We start from the raw sequence: 21,682 nt of genomic DNA on the forward strand, positions 1-21,682 counted from the left end.
ATCGCTGTTGGGAATGACGGTATCCTGGTTGAATGACGAACATACTTGAAATTTCTCCAAAATATCTACCTTAAATGCTTTTCATAAATGTAACTTGCCTTGATGCGATTTTTTATAGGACAGATTACTAGGACTTAAAAAAATGCGTAAATTTTCATTTAGGTCTACTTTTGATTTATTTTCTTTCTGTGGCAAGTTCAATTTAAACATCACTATAATTAAACTATTACTTGTAACAAAGAAATATGTCACATTTAATGGAATGGGACATTGAGAAAAAGGGACAAGACCATAAAATTAATATATTATTGTAATAACCGCTCTCTTGAAAGGTGTAGGCTTATTGAATTTCTTTTTTTTTAGTCGGATGATGCATAGTAAAGTCAAAATGGCGTCTAAAGTACTGCAATAAATGTGTCTGATGTTGTCGGCCTATGCAATACTGAAGTCCACTGGGTCTGACTACAGTCGAGGGCTTGGCTCCCGCAAATTGATAAGGGGGCTTGTCCCCCAAACCCACGGGATGGCTTGGAGGAGCAGAAAGCATTTTTTAGGGGGGGGGGTAACAAACTCGACGAAAAGGCGCCCGCGGCAATAAGACATAAGATACAGGGATAGAGGAACGCTGTTCTGAGGGTACCCGGTAAGATGTAAACAAGGCGCGTCAAGTCATCTAATTCTGCGCACGTATTCCAGGAAAGCTCTCAGAGGAAGAAATGGATATGTTTACCGGAGACGTACTGCCCAAATTCGGCAGGTTTCAACACCTACAGATACAATTCCCGGGCTGATCGTGAGGCTTATACCAATTATCAACAGGCAAATGCTTTTACCTGAGGTTAATGATGACGTCACATTTACGTAATTCAGTACTCATAAAGCCAGGTTCCGCTCGATGTAGGCCGCGCCTGCAAGTGTTTTAACTTGTATAAGGGGGTAGTCAGATTATTTTAGCACGAAGTAGGGGCCTATGTGAACTTTTGGGACTTCAGTCAACGGAATCGACCACTTGATTCTATCATCTGCCAAAGGCCTGCCACCCATCAGAGATTTGACGAAACTGCACCTTAAATAGCTTTCTCTCCCCATTGAGACGTATAGATGTAATTCAATCGGGAAATCGGCAAAGCTTTAATTGTTCTTTTTCCAAAATACAACACCAAGACACTACCATTTTGGTCGAGTTTAAAACTTAACCTCACGTATAGCCATGACAGTTGGCCTGTGACTGGATTTTACATGTACAATGCTCACTAACAATATCTGCTTGTAGTATCAATAGCAAAGCTGAGTTAATCAACGAGTTTATGTTATTGTAAAAAATGACTGCAATTCACTTGATCAAGCTGTGCTTGGTTCGTGTGTAAGTACTCTACCAGTAGTGACGCGCTGAAGGAACTGTCATATTCCCTGTGCTCTTGACCTTTGGACCTTGGAAGAAAAAAAATCTAATTTCTGTTTGTCCTGGCCTGCGAAGACGCTTTTTCATGGTCGTTTCAAATGCAGTATGCTTTTTGGGGTCGTTTCAAATGCAGTTTTCTTTGGACTGTACCGCGGGACCATCATGACATGCGCTGAAACACTATGCGGCTTGGCCTCCATGGCTGAGAACAGAAATGAGCCTGGTATTTACGGCATAAGACACATCCAGCGCAGAGAAACACTTTCGCTGAGAATGCCGGATGGACCTCAACGCTTTACTCATCTATCACTGTCACATGTAGAAAAAAAGCCTTAACGCTTTCTAAGAATACAGGGCACGCCTGTTAATGCCGATAATTTATAGCTGATCTTGTTTGATACCTTAAACATCCATAGCTGCGGCGGAATAATTGACTGATAATAACATTTTAATCCTCACAATTTCATGTTTACAAACTGAATTAACAGGCAATAACACGAAACTCAAGTGCATAAAGTTTGTGGAATATAGACTTGAGTGACACCTTCTTTGTGAAAAAAAAATCAACGAAAACTTAACAAAGAAACGCATGCATTAGGACAAGTAATATACGGTCGAACACAAATAAGGAAAGCACGAGTGCCAAGTCTTTGTTTTCCATAAGGAAAACACGGGTGCCAAATCTTTGTTTTCCATTACTGACCATACAAGGTATCTGTTAAAACAAGGTTATTTTGGAAAGTCCCAAGGGCATTCTTATAACAGGGTTCAACTTAAATCGGAAACATAGATTTCAATAATAATGTATCAACGAAATATGGAATATAATGCTAACTTATCACGGAAAAGTAGACGAGTTCTCACGATAAAATTGTTTTAGTATTAAAGCCATAAGTATCCTTCAACTTATTGTTATTGACGTTATTGACAATATCTTGCCATATGGGGGCGCTCCAACACACCCTTGTTCTCTGCATTGAGAAAAAGCTGCAGTACGCACATTATTTGGTTGTCCAAACCTGTCGGCCTCAAATTTGGAAGAGTGAGAAAATGCAATAGCGCCCTCTCTCTACTTTAAGCGCTAAAACAAGAACTTCTGTTCTCTTTTGGTAGTTTACCCCGGGCTGCACATTATTAATTAACACCGCACAATCGTGAATCCTGTGATCTCGTGTCTAGTGCAGGAAAGTCTATATTTCCTCCTGAGAAAGGAGAATGAATTTGTCTTGGGGGGGTTAAGACAAATGCTTCAATTATTGCTTATGATATTGTTTATTGCATAACTTGGTCCAAATTTGCAGAGTACTTTGTGCTTCTCAAATTCGCTGGTTTCGCAATGAACAATACCAAACTGGTTCGCACTGGTAAATGCAGGAAATTAGGAGCAGGGGCACAAGCCTTGACCGAAGTGATGTGCGCCTTCCCCCCATTTTGCAGTTCTCCATGACTGGACATTCTCTCATAGGACTTGCCTCATCAGCTCTGGTTTTCTTAAATTAATATCAAACTGTGGACAAATAACTTGGGCCCTACTACAGTTCGCTCGTCGCCCAGCGCCCCGATCTGATGTCTTTGCACCGTAATTGGCCACATTGTGCACGACCTGCGACCGCGAGGTTATCACTTCCTGTTGGCGAAACGTTTAATACTTAAATTTCTTGGTTTGCCATTGACAATGCCTTTAGTACGTCGGTAAAGCTATGATAAAAACCATGACATTGGTACAATAACAGTGTGGTAATTTGTCGTCTCACTAAGTATAACTGATCAGGTAATAAATTTCAAATCATCAGTTATCTTAATCAATTTTGGATGAACGAATAAAGTGTAAAATTTTCAACAAGGCGGAAGAAAAAGAAAAATATGAAATGGATAACCGCCGCTTGTGTAACGTATTGAGTGAGCTCGCGCGTCTGGCAGATATTTGCTCTGCTTCTGCGCGTCGTTAGCTGAGGCCCCGTGTGACGTATTTCCTTCACGAAAATCTGTGAAAGGCCATCAGCCCTTTCCATCCGCAGCGCCCTGTTCACTGGGCGACGACCGAACTCCTGCAGGCGCCCCTCGGAACTGTGCTGTGTTCATGGGCGTTGCCAGGGGGATCCCATCAGTATAAACCGAACAAACCATCATCGGTAGAGGGACACTGATTTCGAAGTGTCTTCAAACAAACTAACGAGTCTCATCTCCTTTCCTCCTTTGTTTCGGTTAGAGGACAAGATCCCCCTCCTCGGAAGGTCCGTGCAGTGGTAGATTTGTTCCTCTAATCGCAGTTTTTCAACTACAACATTAATGGCGGGACGAAAAGTCTCCATGACAGTATCGGGATTACAGGCTCGCCCTATGAATGTGTATCGATTTTTAAACAGATGCATATGCTAATAACTGAAATCATGCTAATCACCGGAAAACCTGTTAGTATAGGCTATACGAGTTAAAGAACAGTGTTGGTTTATCAATTTATTGACCAGACGTGTGGGCATGATTTTCATTTTGAACCAGAATGTTGCAAACGAGAAAACAAAATACCGAAAGCCGGAGGGGGGTTGTAATCTGCAAAGTTTCAAATATGCGATTTTTTGGTTTTGTATATCTGGAAACCACGTCAACCCCTATTTCTAGGTAAACCATGGCCCGTTTAAACCTCCACTCGTCGTCCAGCGCCCAAACGGGGCGCTGAGAAGGGCTGCAAGGCCTTGCACAGATTTCAGTGAAGGAAATACGTCACGCGAGGTTAGGCCTACAGCTAGCGACGCGCAGACGCTTGTGGGTAAATTTCGCAAGGTGCGCAAGATCGCTCGAAGTGGCGGTTATTAGTTCTTCATTGCTGAAAATATTCTCACTACACTTTATTTTAGTTCATCCAAAATTAATCGAGATAACCAATGATTTGAAATTATTGTCAAAAGACACGCGATCGGTGTTACTTAGTGCAAAGATTAATTACTGTGATCGTACCAAGGTCGTGTTTTTATCATATAAGGCCTGTACCAAAACATTGCCATTGGCTAACCAAAAACTCAAAATAACGCTTCCCAACAGAGAGAGATAATGTCGTGGTTGGAGATCATGCACAAAGTAGCCAATAAGTACAGTGCAAAGGCACCAGCCCTTCCCAGCGCCCTGGTTTGGCGCCTGGCGACGAGCCAAGTTTAAACCTCCGAAGCTGTCCATGTTACCACACGCCCCAAATGCCGAAGGCGTAAATACCTGAGGGCCACGGGGGAGTTATACGTCTTTGCCTGCCCCTCCCCATAGGTCGGCACCCTCCTATACCCAGGGGTCCCCATTTGAAATTTTGAAATATACTCATGTATGTACAAACTGCACTTTAATGGCGTTTGGTGCCCCATGATTTATGTGGGTAGGCCCCCCGAAAGCCCCCCCCCCAATGCTTTACTTTAGACAGAATTCATGCCAGGCGTCAGTGGTTCCAACTTTCTTCCCTCCTGTACGCGTACGCACTTCATGTTTGTTTGTGACTTCAGACTGCCCTATTCTGTATCGCTGAATTTCAGATTAAATTTTTTAAAATGTTGCGTTTTGTGATTTTTTTTATTCATACACGTTGCCCCTATACCGGCATTAAACCATGAGAAATACACGTTAATGTATACATTTTATTAGAAGTATTGTTTACTCTGCATGGTAAAACTGCGTATGGGCGATGGATAGGACTCTTTGTACGCAATGTCAGCAGTCAGCACCCCTTCGTTCGTATGCTTAATTCCCAGACGCAATGAGCACATCAAGTTTTATACCTAGAATGAAAGCTTTAAAACCCCAGTTGTGATCTAAAAAACCATCACCTCTTTCCTGATCGGAAAAGCCGGATATCGCCGAGGGATATTATGCAAACTTTTCTGGTACAGCGCGTGCAGTTTTTGATACCATTTTCTGGTTGGCCGCCAAATAGTTCTATGAGGGCCGCCACATAAGGCCTACCTTTCTGGTGGTCGCCACTTATTATGATTAAAATGTGCTGTTACACTCAAAGTAATGTGCCCCGCTGCTGGTGAAACAACCAACATGTCTAGCGCGGCCGCATGATGATATATGACAGCCCCCCAATAAACCCCCCAAAAACTCACGCGCTGTGCAAAAATTGCGCATCTTATTCCTTAGCACGGTCCATCCCTCGTATTTCTTTACTCTGCGGAATTTTATTCTATGTTCATGTGCAGTTCATGAATAGAACCAGCCTGTGTCTTCCTCTCTTACTGTACTCCCACCAGACTTCCAACTCACCCCTGCCCAAAAGTGGTTATTGCACTTCAAGCCGATCCCTTATTAAAGACCCGTGCATTCAAATGACGTGATGTGATCTCTTCTCCAAGAGGAATCCACCAATCCCATAGGCCAATGAAGTGTCGAATGCTTATTGTTACGCAAATGGTGATGCGTCCTAAGTGGCATCCTCAGTAAATATTCATGTAAACTTTAATACGCAATTACTCTTGACCTCCTTCTGATCTCTCCCTGTAACATTTTTTCCGTCTCAACTAACACACAGAGCATAGACGAGACACACAGGGAGAGTCATGATAGAGATACACGTAGGTGGCAGAATGTACTTTCATCAGTTAAATGACGTGGCAAGCATTTAATTTTGATGAACAAAATCTCAAACTCTGCGGGGCTGCATGTTTGAAACGTGTCAGAACCTCCTCCGTCATCCCTGGGCACCGAACCTCAAACTCCACGGGACTTTTGTCAGCGCGTGAGCATGTCACTGGCATAGTGAGTTACCGCCTCAACCCACCATGCAGCGCCCAGTGGAGCGCTGATCCGCTACGAGGCGGCACGGCAAACCGTTCCACACAGCGACTCCAATTTGCTACGTGTCAAAACAATTATTGTTTGATTGCGATTAACTTTCCGTGCAGAACAATTCCATATTTACGAGAGGTTGTGTTTGATTTCGCGCCCTTGGCAATGTAGTAAAAAACTCAAATGGCCAAAGAAACGAAAAACAGTACAGTTTGGATTTGGTGTCATAGGCACGTCTCGGGGGCTCAGGGGTAAGTTTTCCCTTCTACAGAAATTCAGTGCTGTAGATCAACAGTAAAAACCGTCTGAAAATGGTTGTCTGCAAATTTTGAGTCTAAGATCTATCTTTTAGCTTTTCTTCCTGTGACCCTTTCAATCAATTTGTATATCCATCAAAAATCTCGCCCCTACCCTCCTAACCGATCCGCCCCCGGTCCCCATCCCAGCACCTCCAAATTGACACGAACTGTATGATTATATTCAACACAATATGTATACACAAAACGCACAGCTGCAACGAACCCTGATCAATGGAAAACCATGTGTGCGCGCTGTGACCAATGTACCGCTTCATCACACACACCCCTCCGCTTCCGTACACACGAACGCAACTTTGCACCACCAGTCCTAGTCCTACTTGTCATACATGTAGTTCGAATGTTCAAGGAGCTCAGAGCCTGCCTTTCCCAATATGTTCCCGGCAATTTTAAGGCCCAGAAATTCACCTGACGGGAGAAATGGTCAGGAACAGACGGAAGAGAATCGGGTGAGTGCTTTTGGGTTTTGATGTCAATGAGTTTGTGTCACGTCATCAGGACGCTGTTGGTGTCTGTCACGTTAGTTCATTCGTTCTCAGTGTTTCTTTTTGATAGGCCTAAATACCGTTAATATAATGGTGACACTGGCAGTGAATAGCTTTGATACAAAAGTACACGTAGGCCTTTTGCATACATTTTCGTGAATGGCTATGTGTGGGTCACTGCAGAATTTGGGCTAGTTCAGGCCGGCTGTAAGTGAACCTACTGAGTACCGGTATGCGATTGAATTAAACTGTTTACCACCAGCTCACTAGGGGCAAGGTGAGGGTTTGTCCCGCACCATACCGTCATGACCGTATCTGGTCTACTGCTGAATCACTTTTCGAGTCCACATTCTAATAATGCAAATGCCCTGTACCCTTGGAGGTTCAGTGCAGTTTGGTATTTATAGCCGAGTAACCAATATGGCTGGAGATTCGTCTAATATCCTCATGGCACTGGCTAGAAAATCAATAAGTAGTGTACACATTCTATTTGTCAAAAGGCACACAACTGTAGTGTTTATAATGTCATGAGTGTCAAGAGGCACCATTCCTGTTGACAAGAACCATTTTGTAATGTGAGAAGGGAAAGTACCCAGGCATGTGCAACTGTGCCAAAGGGTTGGTTAGCTGAGGCCAAACAAAAATAGACGTTTACCACCACCTTGAAAAAATAACAATTAGGGTGGGTAGGTTGTTAAAATCGTTTATCTCTAAATGTTCATGGTCAAAATGTTTGGGTGGGATGGTGGTTAATTGATTTTTTTTAGATTGTCATATTTAGTGCTTTAATTTGTCAATACTGTGATTTTGTTTTCACTCATTGAGGGGTTGACAGGTATATGGGTAAGAACAAGCCCATTTGTTTCCAAGCCATTGAGCTGATAGTTTTAGATGATAGTTTGAAATAGAACTAAAAAAGTAGGTTCTGAGCAGGCGTCAACAGTTTTTGTATATTTTACTTTTTGAATAATTAGATAGAGATCCGTACCGAAATTTTTTTGTAGGGAATCAAACACAAGTTTATGTGGGGGGGTCCCCTGATGCAAATTTTCTTTTTTCCAAACATATTGAAACTGGTTAAATAAAAAAACCTAAAGCTCTCACAAGTTAGTTGCCAACTTGCCAAAATTCAGACCGCACAAAAATGCATTGTTCTGATAAGAGGCAACTTTTACCTGCTGTGGTGATAAAGCACATCATTTACTCTCATCATTGAATTTGTGCCTCCTGAGATGAACTGTTACGTGCTACCATCAACTTTTTGTAGTGGTACTAAACTGTGTCTAAATATTGAATGCTTCAAGTGGTGTTGTATAAAAGCCTCTTGAAGCGATCCATAAAGCAAAGCAGAGCAAATACTAGTGAAATACTTGGTGGATCACTTAGGGAAGATCAGCTCAATTATCCACTAATAGCCACTAGAAAAGGACAATTCCTAGGTACATTAACTTGAAAGAAGCAGCCGGGTATCTCAGTACAGTGTCATGGAGGCTGGGTTGTACCATCTTCAGTGCTGTTTACTTGGAGGAATGGAGGATGGGAACAGTTTTATTGGCATGAAATCTCTGCCCTGAGAAGGACTCTCCGCACAGCTCATTTTCATATTTGGATTACATGTACCTGGAAACTTTTGCTATCCTAATTGAAAGGATTAGTGAAATCAAATCATGTTTCAACGTGATGCACTCTCTTGTGCATTCAAGCATGGCAACCACACTGCATGACATTTTACAAACTCTCACTTCTCATTAAATGCATACACTGGTACCACTGGTACCACATGGATGCAGTCCAGCTTCAAGCCTCATTATTCACTGCTGCTTTTAGGAACAGCCAGAAACAAAATATTGCAGAAAATTTGCAGAAATGTTGCACCATTCTGTTAATATTTTACTCCGATGTTTTAATGGCAAATTTAGGCATCTTTTGACGAGAGATCACACTGTTTGAAAAATTAGAATGTTTATCCATGGCCTTCAGCAATCCCTTTAATTTAAATGAAGTGTGTTGGCAAAATGACATTATAATAAATGTCATGGAAAAACTACATGTTCATTCTACATTATCATGCTGATTTTCTCAAGGCACAAATTGAGACATTACGAATTACAAATAGTTTCAAAAGAAAACCTCGACTTCCATTGTACTCGTACCCTACCTGCACAAGTTCATGTATGTACATGTACGGCTAGAACAGTGGGTCCTGTTCTAGAGTAATTAAACAGCCCCTTTGTATTCTTCTGCTGGTACCATTTGAAAAGAAAACAACCCAACTGAGAAACAATAACTTCCTAGTAGGCAGTCAGCGTGATATACCAACCTGTAACAACAAGAAGGATGGCAAATCTGATGCATTGTGCATCTAATGAAATATTTATCACCCTCCTGTTCTTAAAAAGTAATTAGATGAGTCCAGGGAGGCAAACAGTGTGCTTCTGTCACTCACTCCAACTCCTAAGTCTTTTATTGAGACCCCAGCAAATTTAATTGTACATGTTTTTCTAGAATCGATACCTGCATACTAATACACCTGTCTCCATTCACTTGATTCAGACACATTCAAAATACCGGTAAAGCCACATAAATGATGACCTTGAGATTGAAAAGCAGCAAGCCAGGATAGTAGAAGACCGTATTCTCGTTACTGACAGAGGCCAAAATTGCTAGATGCTTTTATACTACCGGTAGTACCAGTACACAATTTAGTGTGATTTGCCAAAATCACACTAAGAAGATACCGGGCCCAGATTTACATGTCAAAGGTTTCCTCTTTTCTAAGGGATTTGACCCCCCCCCCCAAAAAAATAGGTAGCCTTGAAGCCACGCAAAGGTCCAGTTTAATGTGAAAAGTGGTCTCTGAGTGATTTTTTCAATAAAAAAAATTACAGGCACTGGCCTGTTTTTGTAGTAGTGCACCCCACTGAATTGAAAATTTCAAGATAAATTTCATACTTTTTTTAAAAACAAACAAAATCTTTTTATTCTACCATTTGGTGATCAAGTTATAAAACCAAATTATTCCTTGTGGACTTTTCTGATGCCTACACTTGTATTTCATATGAAATTTTCAAAAACTTGGTTGCATTTCATTGTATGGGACAAACCCAATTAAAATAGCCCGTTACGTGCCTTGTATAATCTTGGGGTTAGAAGCTTGTAATATTGCTTTGCAAGAACTGCACAAAAGAAGGCTCACCGCCCAGTTACAGTCATACAGGAAACCTGTTAGTTCATACTAACAAAGAAAAGTTCCAGTCAATCCAGGGTCGACGGTTAACTGTCACTAGTGTCAGTAATAAGATTTGTCTTATTTGCATATCATGAATATTCTTGCAGCAAATGACACAAGCTAATGCACATAAGCAGAGGATTTTAATTACTTTTTTTAATTATGCCATAAATACTCGTAGCTATTAACTTAGGCCTATTCATGCCTGGATTGCAGAGAGTGGGTTGAGTAGATTGGATAAATATCTGTGCATTACACATGCATGGCTTGTTAATTACAATTTACAACTGTACTACATGTGCCTTCTAATAGATCTGCACACATGTGATATAAGATATGCACAACTTCATGTGGGAGAGAACTGTAAATGCACAGAATGAAATGGAACGGTGATACAGAAGAATTGCCTACATGTAAGTACCCCTGGTACATGTGCCTAAATATTGTACACCGTGTGCTTGGTCATTGCTTTACTGTCCAAGTGCAGGGGATTGTGGGCTTCATACAAGCTGTTATTTTTACCTGGGGAATTGATGAGGCAAAGTTTTATGGAAGAGACGGTCATAAACGCACACATAACCCACATGACTAGATACACGTCTAGCTATCAATTAGCTTCATGCTGACATTTTTATTGGCATGACATGATCGAATAAATCATGCCACCTGAAATATTTAGTGTCATTTAGGAATATATGGAAGTATGGTAACAGTTATAATGTCTACCTTGGAGGCACTTGTTACATAGAGTAGAAAGAACATACATTTGACTTGAGTCATTTGAATTTTCTTACGTACACATGTATGTATTTTTTTCTATTGTAATTTAGGCCAAATGAATTTTCTAACTAACTTGTGAGTGCTTTGTTTCAAATTATTAGTACATTTAGGTACTGGTACTTATAAGCTGATTAATGAGAATGTTAGAGAAATGGATTCAACCTTTTCAAACAGGTGATTTTTTAAGAATAAAGGATGTCTTCCGGGGAAGGCTAAATTCTTTTTACTCCATCATCCATTCAACTCAAAGCCATTTCACTGCCAGTTGTTTCCTGTGTTTTGCTGTCAAATGTCTTTTGATGTCGTGCATCTGTAGACAATTTATTGCTCATCCGTATTTTAACTTTCTCTCGCAGTAAGACTTACTCTTGATATTAAATTAGTCTCTTGTCTACTCTGGTCCAGCAGTCACAAATCAAACTTCTGTAATGATTGGGGTTTGATGGACCTGTGAAGACCATGTCTGAATACTGGGTTTGAATTTGATTTAAAATTTATTAGAAGCGATAGAAAAATACATTGTACTTGGCCAGCATTGGTTGCAAAATTTGTTTCATTTTATGGAAACATGCACACAAAGCAAGTAAACAAGTGAAATTTTGGGCAAGGGGCACTTTTTTTTCGTTGGAGAATCGGAAAGACAGGAAAATATGAGACAAAGAATCTTGAACATTCCTTCTGATAACCTGCAAAATGGAATTGTTTATTATTAACTGAATCAAAATGACTTTGTTGACGTTATACGATATATAAAAGTGTAATCCCAGCTAGGATGTTGTGGGGAAATTATTATTGTACGTGTTAGGAAAGTTGAACACTTTTGTGTGTCTCTGTGACATTTTTCATCCCTGCAATAATGATCAAGTGTTGTCCTCACAAATACGACACAAGAATGTTTATGTTTGTGCGTGGTGTGTGTCCTTTTCTAAATGTAGTGTGGCTCTCTTGCTCAGGGTACCAATGTCCACATACAGGAGGGGGGACATAAAGAAAACGACAGTGACGAAAGGGTAAGATTTCAACTCCCCCCCCCCCATTCTTCAGCCCTCCTGCCTTCCCTCATGACATCTTGCTACTCTGCCCATCTGTGCTTAACTCACTCAGCATCTTTTAGTTAAACCTACACCCACCATTCTTCCCTAAATCTTATGTTGGGAATAGTTCATAACTTCATCATCTTGTACATGTAAATTGGTGTCTGCTTATTAATCAAAGAGCAAGTTAGTGCTTTGAAAAGCAAAACAGTACATGTAGCAACAGTAGCCACCGCCCGTAGCAAGTAATACACTAACCCCTCTGAAGTTCACAACATTTCCCAGTCATCTCCGTGGGTCCCAATGGTTAACGAGTGTTGAACATGAACTTTGGAAAAGAAATGACCGCTGCAGAATGTGTAGATCTTGAAAATCATTCCCACTTGACGTCATCAAATGTGCCTGAATTACCGTGTACATGTACACAGTGATATACCGCCATCAGTTTGGTAATTAATCTGACAGCTGTGATGGACCAAAGAGGACAAAAATGAGCATACAGTAGTTACGATTAATTTTGAAGAGCTGTGCCTTGCGGTAAGTGGGTAAGTTCTAGTATTCTACTGGTAGAAGCCATGACGTATGTGTATACAGCAATAATTCCAGTGCAGTCTAGAGGTTATAGTGCCAGCAATCCAGCATGTTTCCAACTGGTAGCTATACAGGCCACGGTACAGCCAGCGGTGCATCAGCACCTGTACAGTCCATGTAAATCACCAACATTTAATTCAATACAGATGCTGTTAGTAGATTTAATGTCATCCAATTTACTTGTCAGAACCAAGTGAGTTTGACAGTTGTTGCTGTGTAGGGGGACAGCCCGACACTCCAGATGCACAAATTTAAATGGTGCAAATGCGTGTACTGAGTATATTTGACAGGAGAGCGAGAAATTATACAGAACGTCTAGTGGTTAATTAATGCAAATCTGTGGTCTGCCACTAAACTTTTAAGAAGACAACATTTTTGTAGTTGTAGAATGGGCTTCAGCCATTGTGACTCAAAAAGTTATACTGTGCTGTCTGTATTCTTGCTTCAAAAAAGTCTGCCAGCATACGTGTATCTGCAGTTACTGTATTTGGTTTATTTGTATATAAAATCTTTTTTTTAAATCGAATTGTTGCTGAAAGCTTCTAGTTACCGGTACATGACATTTACAGCAACCTTTTGAATGACAATTTGTTGTATGAACTTAATTGAAATTATTTAGCATTTAACAAGGGGTCTGTTGAATAGCGTCAGAGTTTAGAAAGTTGTGATGTTTGTCTAGTGTGCTAAAGTTGCACATTCAAAAAAGTGCCTCAGTGAAGCAGTCAATCAGATTTTACCTGCCCAAACTTCATCTTAAGACCTTGAGACTGTCTGACGTAAGCTATGCAAAACATGTGCAGTGCATGTATTGTGGAAGTGTCAATCAATATGTGTACATGTACGTGTATGTCCTCGGTTGAACATCAGGGTAACAACTTACGTGAGGGGAGGATTTCATAATGACACTCAGAGCGTAACCTTCAAGTGGGTCGATGTTCCAGTGATGGGAAATGCCCTACACGATCAAATCATATACTCACACTCCCAGACCCCGTATCTCTGGTATGCTCATCGCTCGGCAGGCTGCATCCTAACGCCAAACCCTGTCAAGCATGTGACTTGCTCCCTGGAAGATCATCCCCTCGTCGCCTTCAGCCCTTGAGAGTGAGACTTGAGAAAACATCCGGGCGTGTCGTCTTTATTGGCGTAGCTGGCGGTTTACTAGTGGGGGAACTCTCTGTAAATCCATCACGGCTCGGTGATGCGAGGGCTTATAGTGCGGCTAATAGTTGAAGGCCTGTCACAGGAAACTGCACTAATACCTGACTGTACACAGTTGCACTAGCTATGCTGATTTTTAGCACATTGATTAAAAGTCAAACGTACAGCTGATCTGTTGGAGGATCGATAATTCTAAAATCACAAATATTTGCCTGGTACTGTGCATTTAAAATGTACACATACATTGTGTTTTCTTTTTCCATATTTGCTTCTGTTTGATACACATACAGATACCTGTCAAACAACGAAAATTGTTGCTTTGCTTTCTTAAACTAAAAAAACCTTATGTATTCCTGCATATATGCAGGTACATGTTGAAAACAAAATACAGTTCTATTCATTTATGTATTTTTTAAAAGAGGCAAGAAACATCAGTGGATGCAACCTGTTTCAAAAGTCACATGAAAATAGTGAGGGTGTATCAAAAATACACTGATTCTAGTGGTTGAATAGTGATCATGCTTGGTATATTTGTGGTATATGCTTGGTGTCATATACGGCTTGTACATTTAACCCGAAAGTGTATAAATCTACTGTACTGGCATTTCCAACATACGTGTATGCAGCCGGGTGTTCAACATACTGTACCCGTCAGTTTTATTTTATTTTTGTTTCTACCATGAGCCACCAGTAATAAAGCAGTGACTTGGTCAATAGCAAACAAAAATTGCTTGCCTGTTATTGTCAGTATTGTGTCAGATCTCTTTACTTGAATGCATCAACATCAGTTTGCAGGTAAATAGCAAACCCTGTTATTGTGCTGTGATTTTGTTGCTGTGCTCAATCCAGTGAGACCTTGGCTGTAATTCTTTGTACATTTACAGTGTAGTTGGTGACATCCAAACAAATGTAACTGCTACCCACAGTAACCAATGCAAATTTGATGTGATAACTGATATTTGCAGAAAGTATCTTCATTTCCCAATAGAAAGCCAGTTAGAAGGATTGCATCTAGAAGATGCAGCGTACTTCACAATTATTAAGAACAGTGTTATACCCCTTGAATTGAAGCGTACCTTCAGCGGCAAAGGAGTGACAGGCTAGTGGGAACTTTTTTAACAAGGCACTCGTGTACATGCCTAATATATGATGAAGTCTGTACACTCTAACCTAGATTGGTTACATTCGCATGTTCTCAAAGCACATCCCATTCCAAACATTCATAAACCTGCATGTTTGGTGAGTTCCCATCAAACGACTGTTAATTGCCTGTAAAAGTACACCCTCTTGTTCCTACTTGGAACGGATTGTCCCGGCCTGCATCACTGCTTTACACTGTACACGTCTACTTGCATGTAACAAAGTTGTAGACCAGGGCTTATGATCTCCGTAATAACCTGTAGTCTGTGCTGGTCCAATGAACAATAAGTATGAAGACCTTGTCCAAATTTGCCTCCAGACTTAAGCATGTTTGCCTTTGGTCTTAATGTTCTTAGACTGACAGTCCTCTAACCCTTGATAACTTGTTGATTCCAGGGTCCAAGTTTAAGACCATTATGACATCGAATCCAGAATGAAGCTGGTATTTGCATTTAGGCAGTGATTCACCTCTGGCCTGGAACCAGTTTTTTGCTTCAGTTTGTTTTGTCTTGTGACTCTCTATTAATGTGAGCATAGCTGTTGCAAGGAGGGTGTTTACCCTCTCCTAAAAATTGTCAAGGCAAAAGAAGAGAAATCGAATTAAATTAAGAAAGAGATGTAAGGGGATGAGAATCACACAAAACCCCTGACTCCGTCTCATTACGATATTCTATCAATTCTTAGTTGATGACTGCAACCCCCCCCCGAGCAAGTAGTTTTGCCCCCCCCCAAAAAAAAATCCTGGTAATTAAGCCCACAGATGTGAGGTGAACTTTCTGACTGTTCTTTTTCTTTGATTTATGATACTGATTTACATGTATGCACCTTTACAAATACTGGGCCAAACAGCTCAGTATAAAAAAATTAAATTTCAATTCTTAAAAGTGAAAGGGCTGGTGCTTTTAAGTTCAAACTTATCCCTGATTTATTCTACTTCATGTAGTTTTTTTACATTTAGTAGGACTGTGCAGTCAGCACATTGAGGATAACAACAGCCTCATTTGAGCCTTTTCCCCTCAAGAGAGAAATGACTATTATCATAGCCAGTCGTGTTTGCCCTACATGTAGCCTCTCTGTGTATGGGTTGATGTTACACTTGGAAAAATCCATTTGCATTGCCCAGGGCTGTGGAGGAACGGGCAACAGTTTGCTTGGAAAAGAAGTGGAGAAAAAAATGTATAGAGTACCGGTAGGCCTTGTACTGAACTCCATGCAGGCTTTTGTTATCTCTAAATAATAGTTGTGTAAAAAGTGGCTGAGCTGGGGAACAGTACAGGTAGGTGTCGTGTGTGGCCTTGTACTGTGTTCCCAGCCCTGCGCTGTTTACCAGCAGTCCTGCTGGTTTGGTCTCAACTACAAAGTCTCTCTGATGTGGTGACAGAAACACAGTCCGAGGGCAAAATGATGGATGACAATTTGAACATTGAGAAAAAGGAAGAAGAAGATCCTCCCACTGGCAATGTCCAGAAGATTGTAAGTTAGAATTTCTCTGAGAAAGTTGGAATTTGTCTTAGGCAATCTAGTACACATAAGTACATGTAGGTTAGGGTGTGTGTATGTATAGAACACATACTTGTGTATATGTGTACTTAAAAGCAGTGTTCTGGTACAACTTGTGGTCTTGTCAAATTGGACTACGTGTACATAGTCTTCTGAAGAAAATCATCTGTACAGTGTTCATGAGTTCGTCCATTGATGTCTTTCATCAAAAACCTGCTAAACCAGACAATTGACAATGTGCTAAGCAGTATTCTGGTGCTTTTTTCTAATACATTTACATGACAGGCATTTGCTACATTCTGGCATTTACAGAAATGTAGGAGTGGTCTCTGCATGAAAATGAAGTTCTTAATAGGGTTAAGTACATGTATTGCACATGCGCAGTGTGGTTCCTGTTACAACTGTTCAAGTACATGAATCTGTACAGGGGACAGTGCTTTGCAGTTTTTGGTTATGTGCTTGCTTTGTGTAAGTGTTTAAAGTTCACACAAGTGCATGGATAATCACTTAATATTTTTGCCTGAGTCAAGGGTTGCAGATAATCACGCCTTTGCATCATTGGGTAAGGTTTACCGTTATACACCTGTCTGCATCTGCTCATCTTGGCCTGTCAACAAAGCACTAATTGGATGTATTGGTGGGCTGGCAATTTACTCGTTTATGCAATTAACATCTGTTTCTGAGGAGCCAATGAAAATATATCAGGCAGCTGTATGGTCAGTGTACAGTGTGTCGTGGGTTGTTGCTGAGGACAAGAGTTCCTGGGTTGGGTTTTGAGAACACTCAGCCAGCAGTCTCCGGAAGTTGGATAATTTTCTTTGTTTCCCGTCAATCAAAGGGCGTTCATCAAATAATCGTTAGCGCATTGTAGATTGTATTGTGTTCTTTAACACGACCAGGTGAATTTGATACTATTTATACCAGTTCATTTTCTTGTAGCATTTTAATCGCCTTATGCGTTTTTCCATCCAACTGTTACGTAGTTCATAAAAACAAAACATACTTGTATGGTACATGTACTTTGTCCGATCATACTGAGAAGCACAACGAGGTTCAGCCCAGTCTTAAATTTCATTGCTTCGGTCAATAAATGCAGAAATTTAGTTGTGGAATTGTGGCCAAATTGTCACCAAAGTGGCATTTTGCCAGGATCTGATGCTTGCTACGGTACATCTGCCCAAACGCCCGATTGACTTCATGAGCTCAGCCGGCTGGGATATCTGTTGTATTATGTATGGGCTGCGCATCAGACACAGTGCTGGTATTAACACTGATGACGTGAAGGTTTGTTCTTTGTGAAATCTTTGTCGTCTCCAATGATCAGTCAGGGTATTTTGTTAAAGAAGTTGACTGAAATATTTGGCTAGCTTATTGCGACTCAACAATGTTTATCTTTTACAGCAGTAGCTTTTGTGTACACAAAAGTGAGTTACCGCTCAGACAAACATGTAAGTCAGTATAAGTGCATGCTTTGGTCTTTAACGAGGTGCATTTCTGGACCAGTGATTTTTTAGGTTGAAACTTTGGAAGGCTTCCAGTTTTTAGGAGCCTGTTTTGGATTTGGGGAGATATGGCATGAACAGTTGAACTGTTGATGAACTTTATTCTCAGTCTTCCTGTAGTTTTTAATCACAGCAATAATAACCTGCCTCTTTTTTGAGCTCCAAGTTCCTCACACCAGGAACAGGAAATGTTTGTGTATATTTTTCTCCGTTAGGGTTCTCGATGAAGACATTGAAATATCCATTCTGTTGGTTGTCATTGTCATGATCATGGTTATAAACTTCCACGCTGGCCTGTCATTTGACCTTCTGTCGTGAGTTGATCATGTCTGGGTCACCTAATCCAGCAACCGGGTCACAAACGGGGAAATGTTTGGTTGAATATTTCAGTCACAGCTCGCATCACTACATTGCCAAAAATGGTTTCTTATTTGGAGAAAAAAATTGAAACAAGTCTTTTTTTCCAGGGAGTGACACAAAATATTTTGGTTTGATCACTTCTTGTTTTAAGAAACTATTGTTTCATATTTCGTTTCTTCTTGATTGAACTACTCTGAAGTAAGAATTTTTTCCTACCCTTTCTCAAAGAAAATTGGCACAATACCTTTTCTCATTCATCAAAAAATCTGGTTTGAGATTTAATTTGCTTATTCTTTTAATCAAGAAAATCTGACAGAATAATTTTCTTATTGAAATTTCCGAGGGAATGACACAAGAAAAGGTGTTTTCTTTTGCAATGAAGAAGTCTTTTGTTGGCTGTTTTCTTACCATCCGCAGTGCTTTTCTTGGATGGTACAAGAGCTAATTTCTTGGCGAGATTTTTTTACTCAAAAAGAACCGAAAGAGTTTTTCCTAAATTCAGTTTCTAAATATTAGTGGAGACAATGTTTCCAATATTATAAAACAAAACATTTCTCAACTATGTGTAAAATATTAATCATGCCAATTTGGGAATTCTTGGGGGAAATGCAGATTTTTTACTATGGAACAATCTTTTCTGAAGACAGGGTTGATTTCATAAAAGTGTGCAGAATAATGGTCTTCCCATGCAAAGATTAAATTTCAAGTATTTTCACGACAAATTATGACAAATAGTGAATAACATTATTTCATTTCAAGTTGACATGTATCTGGTTACTTACTGACTCCTTGCAATCATCAGCTTAGCCATTTTGGGTTTCAAATTAACATGGCTGCATAGTGTATGGTAGGCCAATGTTCTGTTTCCAGAAATTAGGTGCTTAAAAGCTGTTTGACATATGGTGTGGCTTATTGGTATTGTGGAAAATACACATATGAAAATAAAATTTAGTAAGGCTGGCCAAAACATAAATTAGCAGGTATAGTACTTTTCATTGACTTGGGGACATTTGATTTGAATCATTTCATCATGCATCAAACCTACTTTTGAGCACTATGCTTAACTTTTATTCTTCTATTCATGACAATTCTGAGGTCTAGATTTGTATCAGATTTCACATTCAGTGTGCAGCTGTCAACAAGAGCACAGGAAGTGTTCAATTGGACATGCTCAGTGAAGCTTGCATGTACAGTTCAATATGTGTGCTGTAAAACATACATCAACACATTTATACATTTTTAAACAGCAGATCTGAACCTTATACAGTTTTTTAAATCTTTCCGATCTTAAAACATCTGATACAGTTAGGTTCTAAAGCCTAGCCATCCTAAATCTATGGTAACTAAATTCAAACATGGTAGTGAGCATACCTGTGGCAGGATAAAAATGATGAAATACAATGAGAAAATGTTTGTCCCTGGCAACTGAACATGCCGAACAACTTTAAAAAGAGCGCCAAACAGTACCCTCTATTTTGATCGAAAGATTTTGAAATATTTTCTTGAAGCAAGATTCCTTTTCTTAAAGAAAAGATGTACCTGTTTTACCAAAAATGTTATTTTCATAAAAGAGGAATCATTAACTTGTAGTATTAAATGCTCAATATTTTCAGAAATACTTTTGTGCCAAAACTCTGTTTTCTTTAATTTAATTTAATTTGATTTAATTCCTTTTTCTGAGAATTGATTTCTTGTATAAGCAGATAATTTTCTTAAAAGAAGAAAAAATTTTTCTTTTCTTAATTGCTCAATATTTCAAGAAATATTTTCTCACCAAAAATGTGTTGTCTTAAACATTTTGTTTAAACAAGATTAATTTTCTTTTTTCAAGAATAACTTTCTTATATAAGAAAACTTTTTGGGGAAATGTATGATGGCATCACAATCATTAACCTAACAATAACTGATAAGCATAGATGAGCGACCCTGCTGTCTTCATTTTTATTTCTTAATGATTTTATGCAGTAATGGCCACACTACATAGTTCGCAATCAATTTCTTTTGGGAGCCAGAGGTCATCAAGGTTTCTAGCCTGTGGTAGGGGAAAGTCCTCTGTGGTTGAATCATCTTACTGACCTGTGAAAAATCAGAGCTGAGGGGAATTGCAAACTGGGTTGTACGCTCCTTGCTTCTGGTGTCAAAACTGGCCAAATCCACCAGCTCAATCTGTGTCAGTTATTCCGAGATTCACCGCTCAAGCTGTGTGGCCTACCCCTTAGTTGTCTATTTGCTTTTGGTTTTAGTTTTCAAATTCATTGACTTCCCAGAACTGTAACACAGCGTAACTGATTGGATAACTGTGGAGCTTTGTAGATCAATTGGTATGCATGCTGGAATCAGGTGCCAAGTCAGTGGTACTCAGCAATGATGGCTGCCCCTAGTGAGTTGCAGGGTAATTTGGCTCAGTTCTGCTGGGAGCGGCTTGCCCGTTGGGAGAGGGATGTCTGTGAGTGTGATGGGAAAGGATTAAGGTTGTGATCTTGCTGTGGGCCATAGTCTTGCATCAAGAAATCTAGACAATTAGGCTGGTAGGTGGATTAAGACTCTTGAGATATTCAAGTGCATGTATGCGCGTACACAAGTACATGTACAATATATGCCCGGGTATCAGAATCAATAGCGTAAAGTGTTCATGCTTACAACAGACATTTTAACAAAATCTAGGCTCGTGGATGTTTAAAAAAATGGCAATGTAATCACTTTGACAGGATGGTCAGATTTTGAAAAAGATATTGTGATGATAACGGCGAAGTGCTGGATTTCATTACATTGAACTTACCTAAAGGGGAGATTACCTCGTTCTATTTTTGTTATAGCTTATCCTGTTAGCTTTGGCCAGTCTGTGTGTGCGATATGCCTTGGAAATGTAAAAACATTTTCGCGTATTATGAGTAAGTGGAGAGACGTTACTGAAAAAAAAATGAACAAGCAACCAATTATTTGGCACAGTGAGGTTAATTTTGTGAAAAATGATCATACAGATTTGGTTACAATTTTTCTGAAATAAGTGAATAAGTACATTACATGTATACTTATTCCCTAGCTGCCTTTGCATGATGCTGGATAACCAGTGGTCCACGCATATATACATGTACATGTCTGTTCATATCAAATACCTGTCACCTCATGATTCTCATTGCTTTGCATTGTCTGTTATCGAAGCACATGACAGAGTGAACAACAATGTCTTCTTTTTTTTTTAACATGGAATCCGTGTAACAATAGAGCCTGAATGACGTCAAAACCCAGCTGATCAATACACAAAGCTTTATTGATCAATACGTGTGCATTGGACCAGAATCAATCAATACGCACCTCATCAGAGAATTTTCTGTTTGGGTTGCCATTTTGCATGTCACAATTAATTCATCCTTAATTAGTGTGTACATTGTTTACATCTCCATGGGAATGTGT

General features: G+C 39.9%; 1 protein-coding gene across 13 annotated transcripts in view; it reads left to right on the forward strand.

Annotated features, from left to right (window-relative positions):
- The window catches only part of LOC110991109 (A-type potassium channel modulatory protein DPP6-like), a 126,187-nt gene that overhangs the window by 26,057 nt on the left and 78,448 nt on the right, over nt 1-21,682 (forward strand). For 2 of the 13 annotated variants that reach the window (XM_087134666.1, XM_087134670.1), the window contains exons 1-2: nt 6,712-6,935; nt 11,916-11,990. The exons of 3 other annotated variants lie outside the window; for them this stretch is intronic. In XM_087134666.1, the coding sequence (XP_086990792.1) occupies nt 6,861-6,935; nt 11,916-11,990 (150 nt within the window). In that variant the 5' untranslated portion in view covers nt 6,712-6,860. Of the gene's footprint in view, nt 1-6,710; nt 6,936-11,915; nt 11,991-16,203; nt 16,380-21,682 lie in introns of those variants that run through there. 8 more of the 13 variants (XM_087134665.1, XM_087134669.1, XM_087134675.1 and 5 more) reach the window with 5 other exon arrangements.

Source organism: Acanthaster planci, linkage group LG03, assembly GCF_054643075.1.
Source record: "Acanthaster planci isolate LZ-2023a linkage group LG03, COTS_SCS, whole genome shotgun sequence".
NCBI lineage: Eukaryota > Metazoa > Echinodermata > Asteroidea > Valvatida > Acanthasteridae > Acanthaster > Acanthaster planci.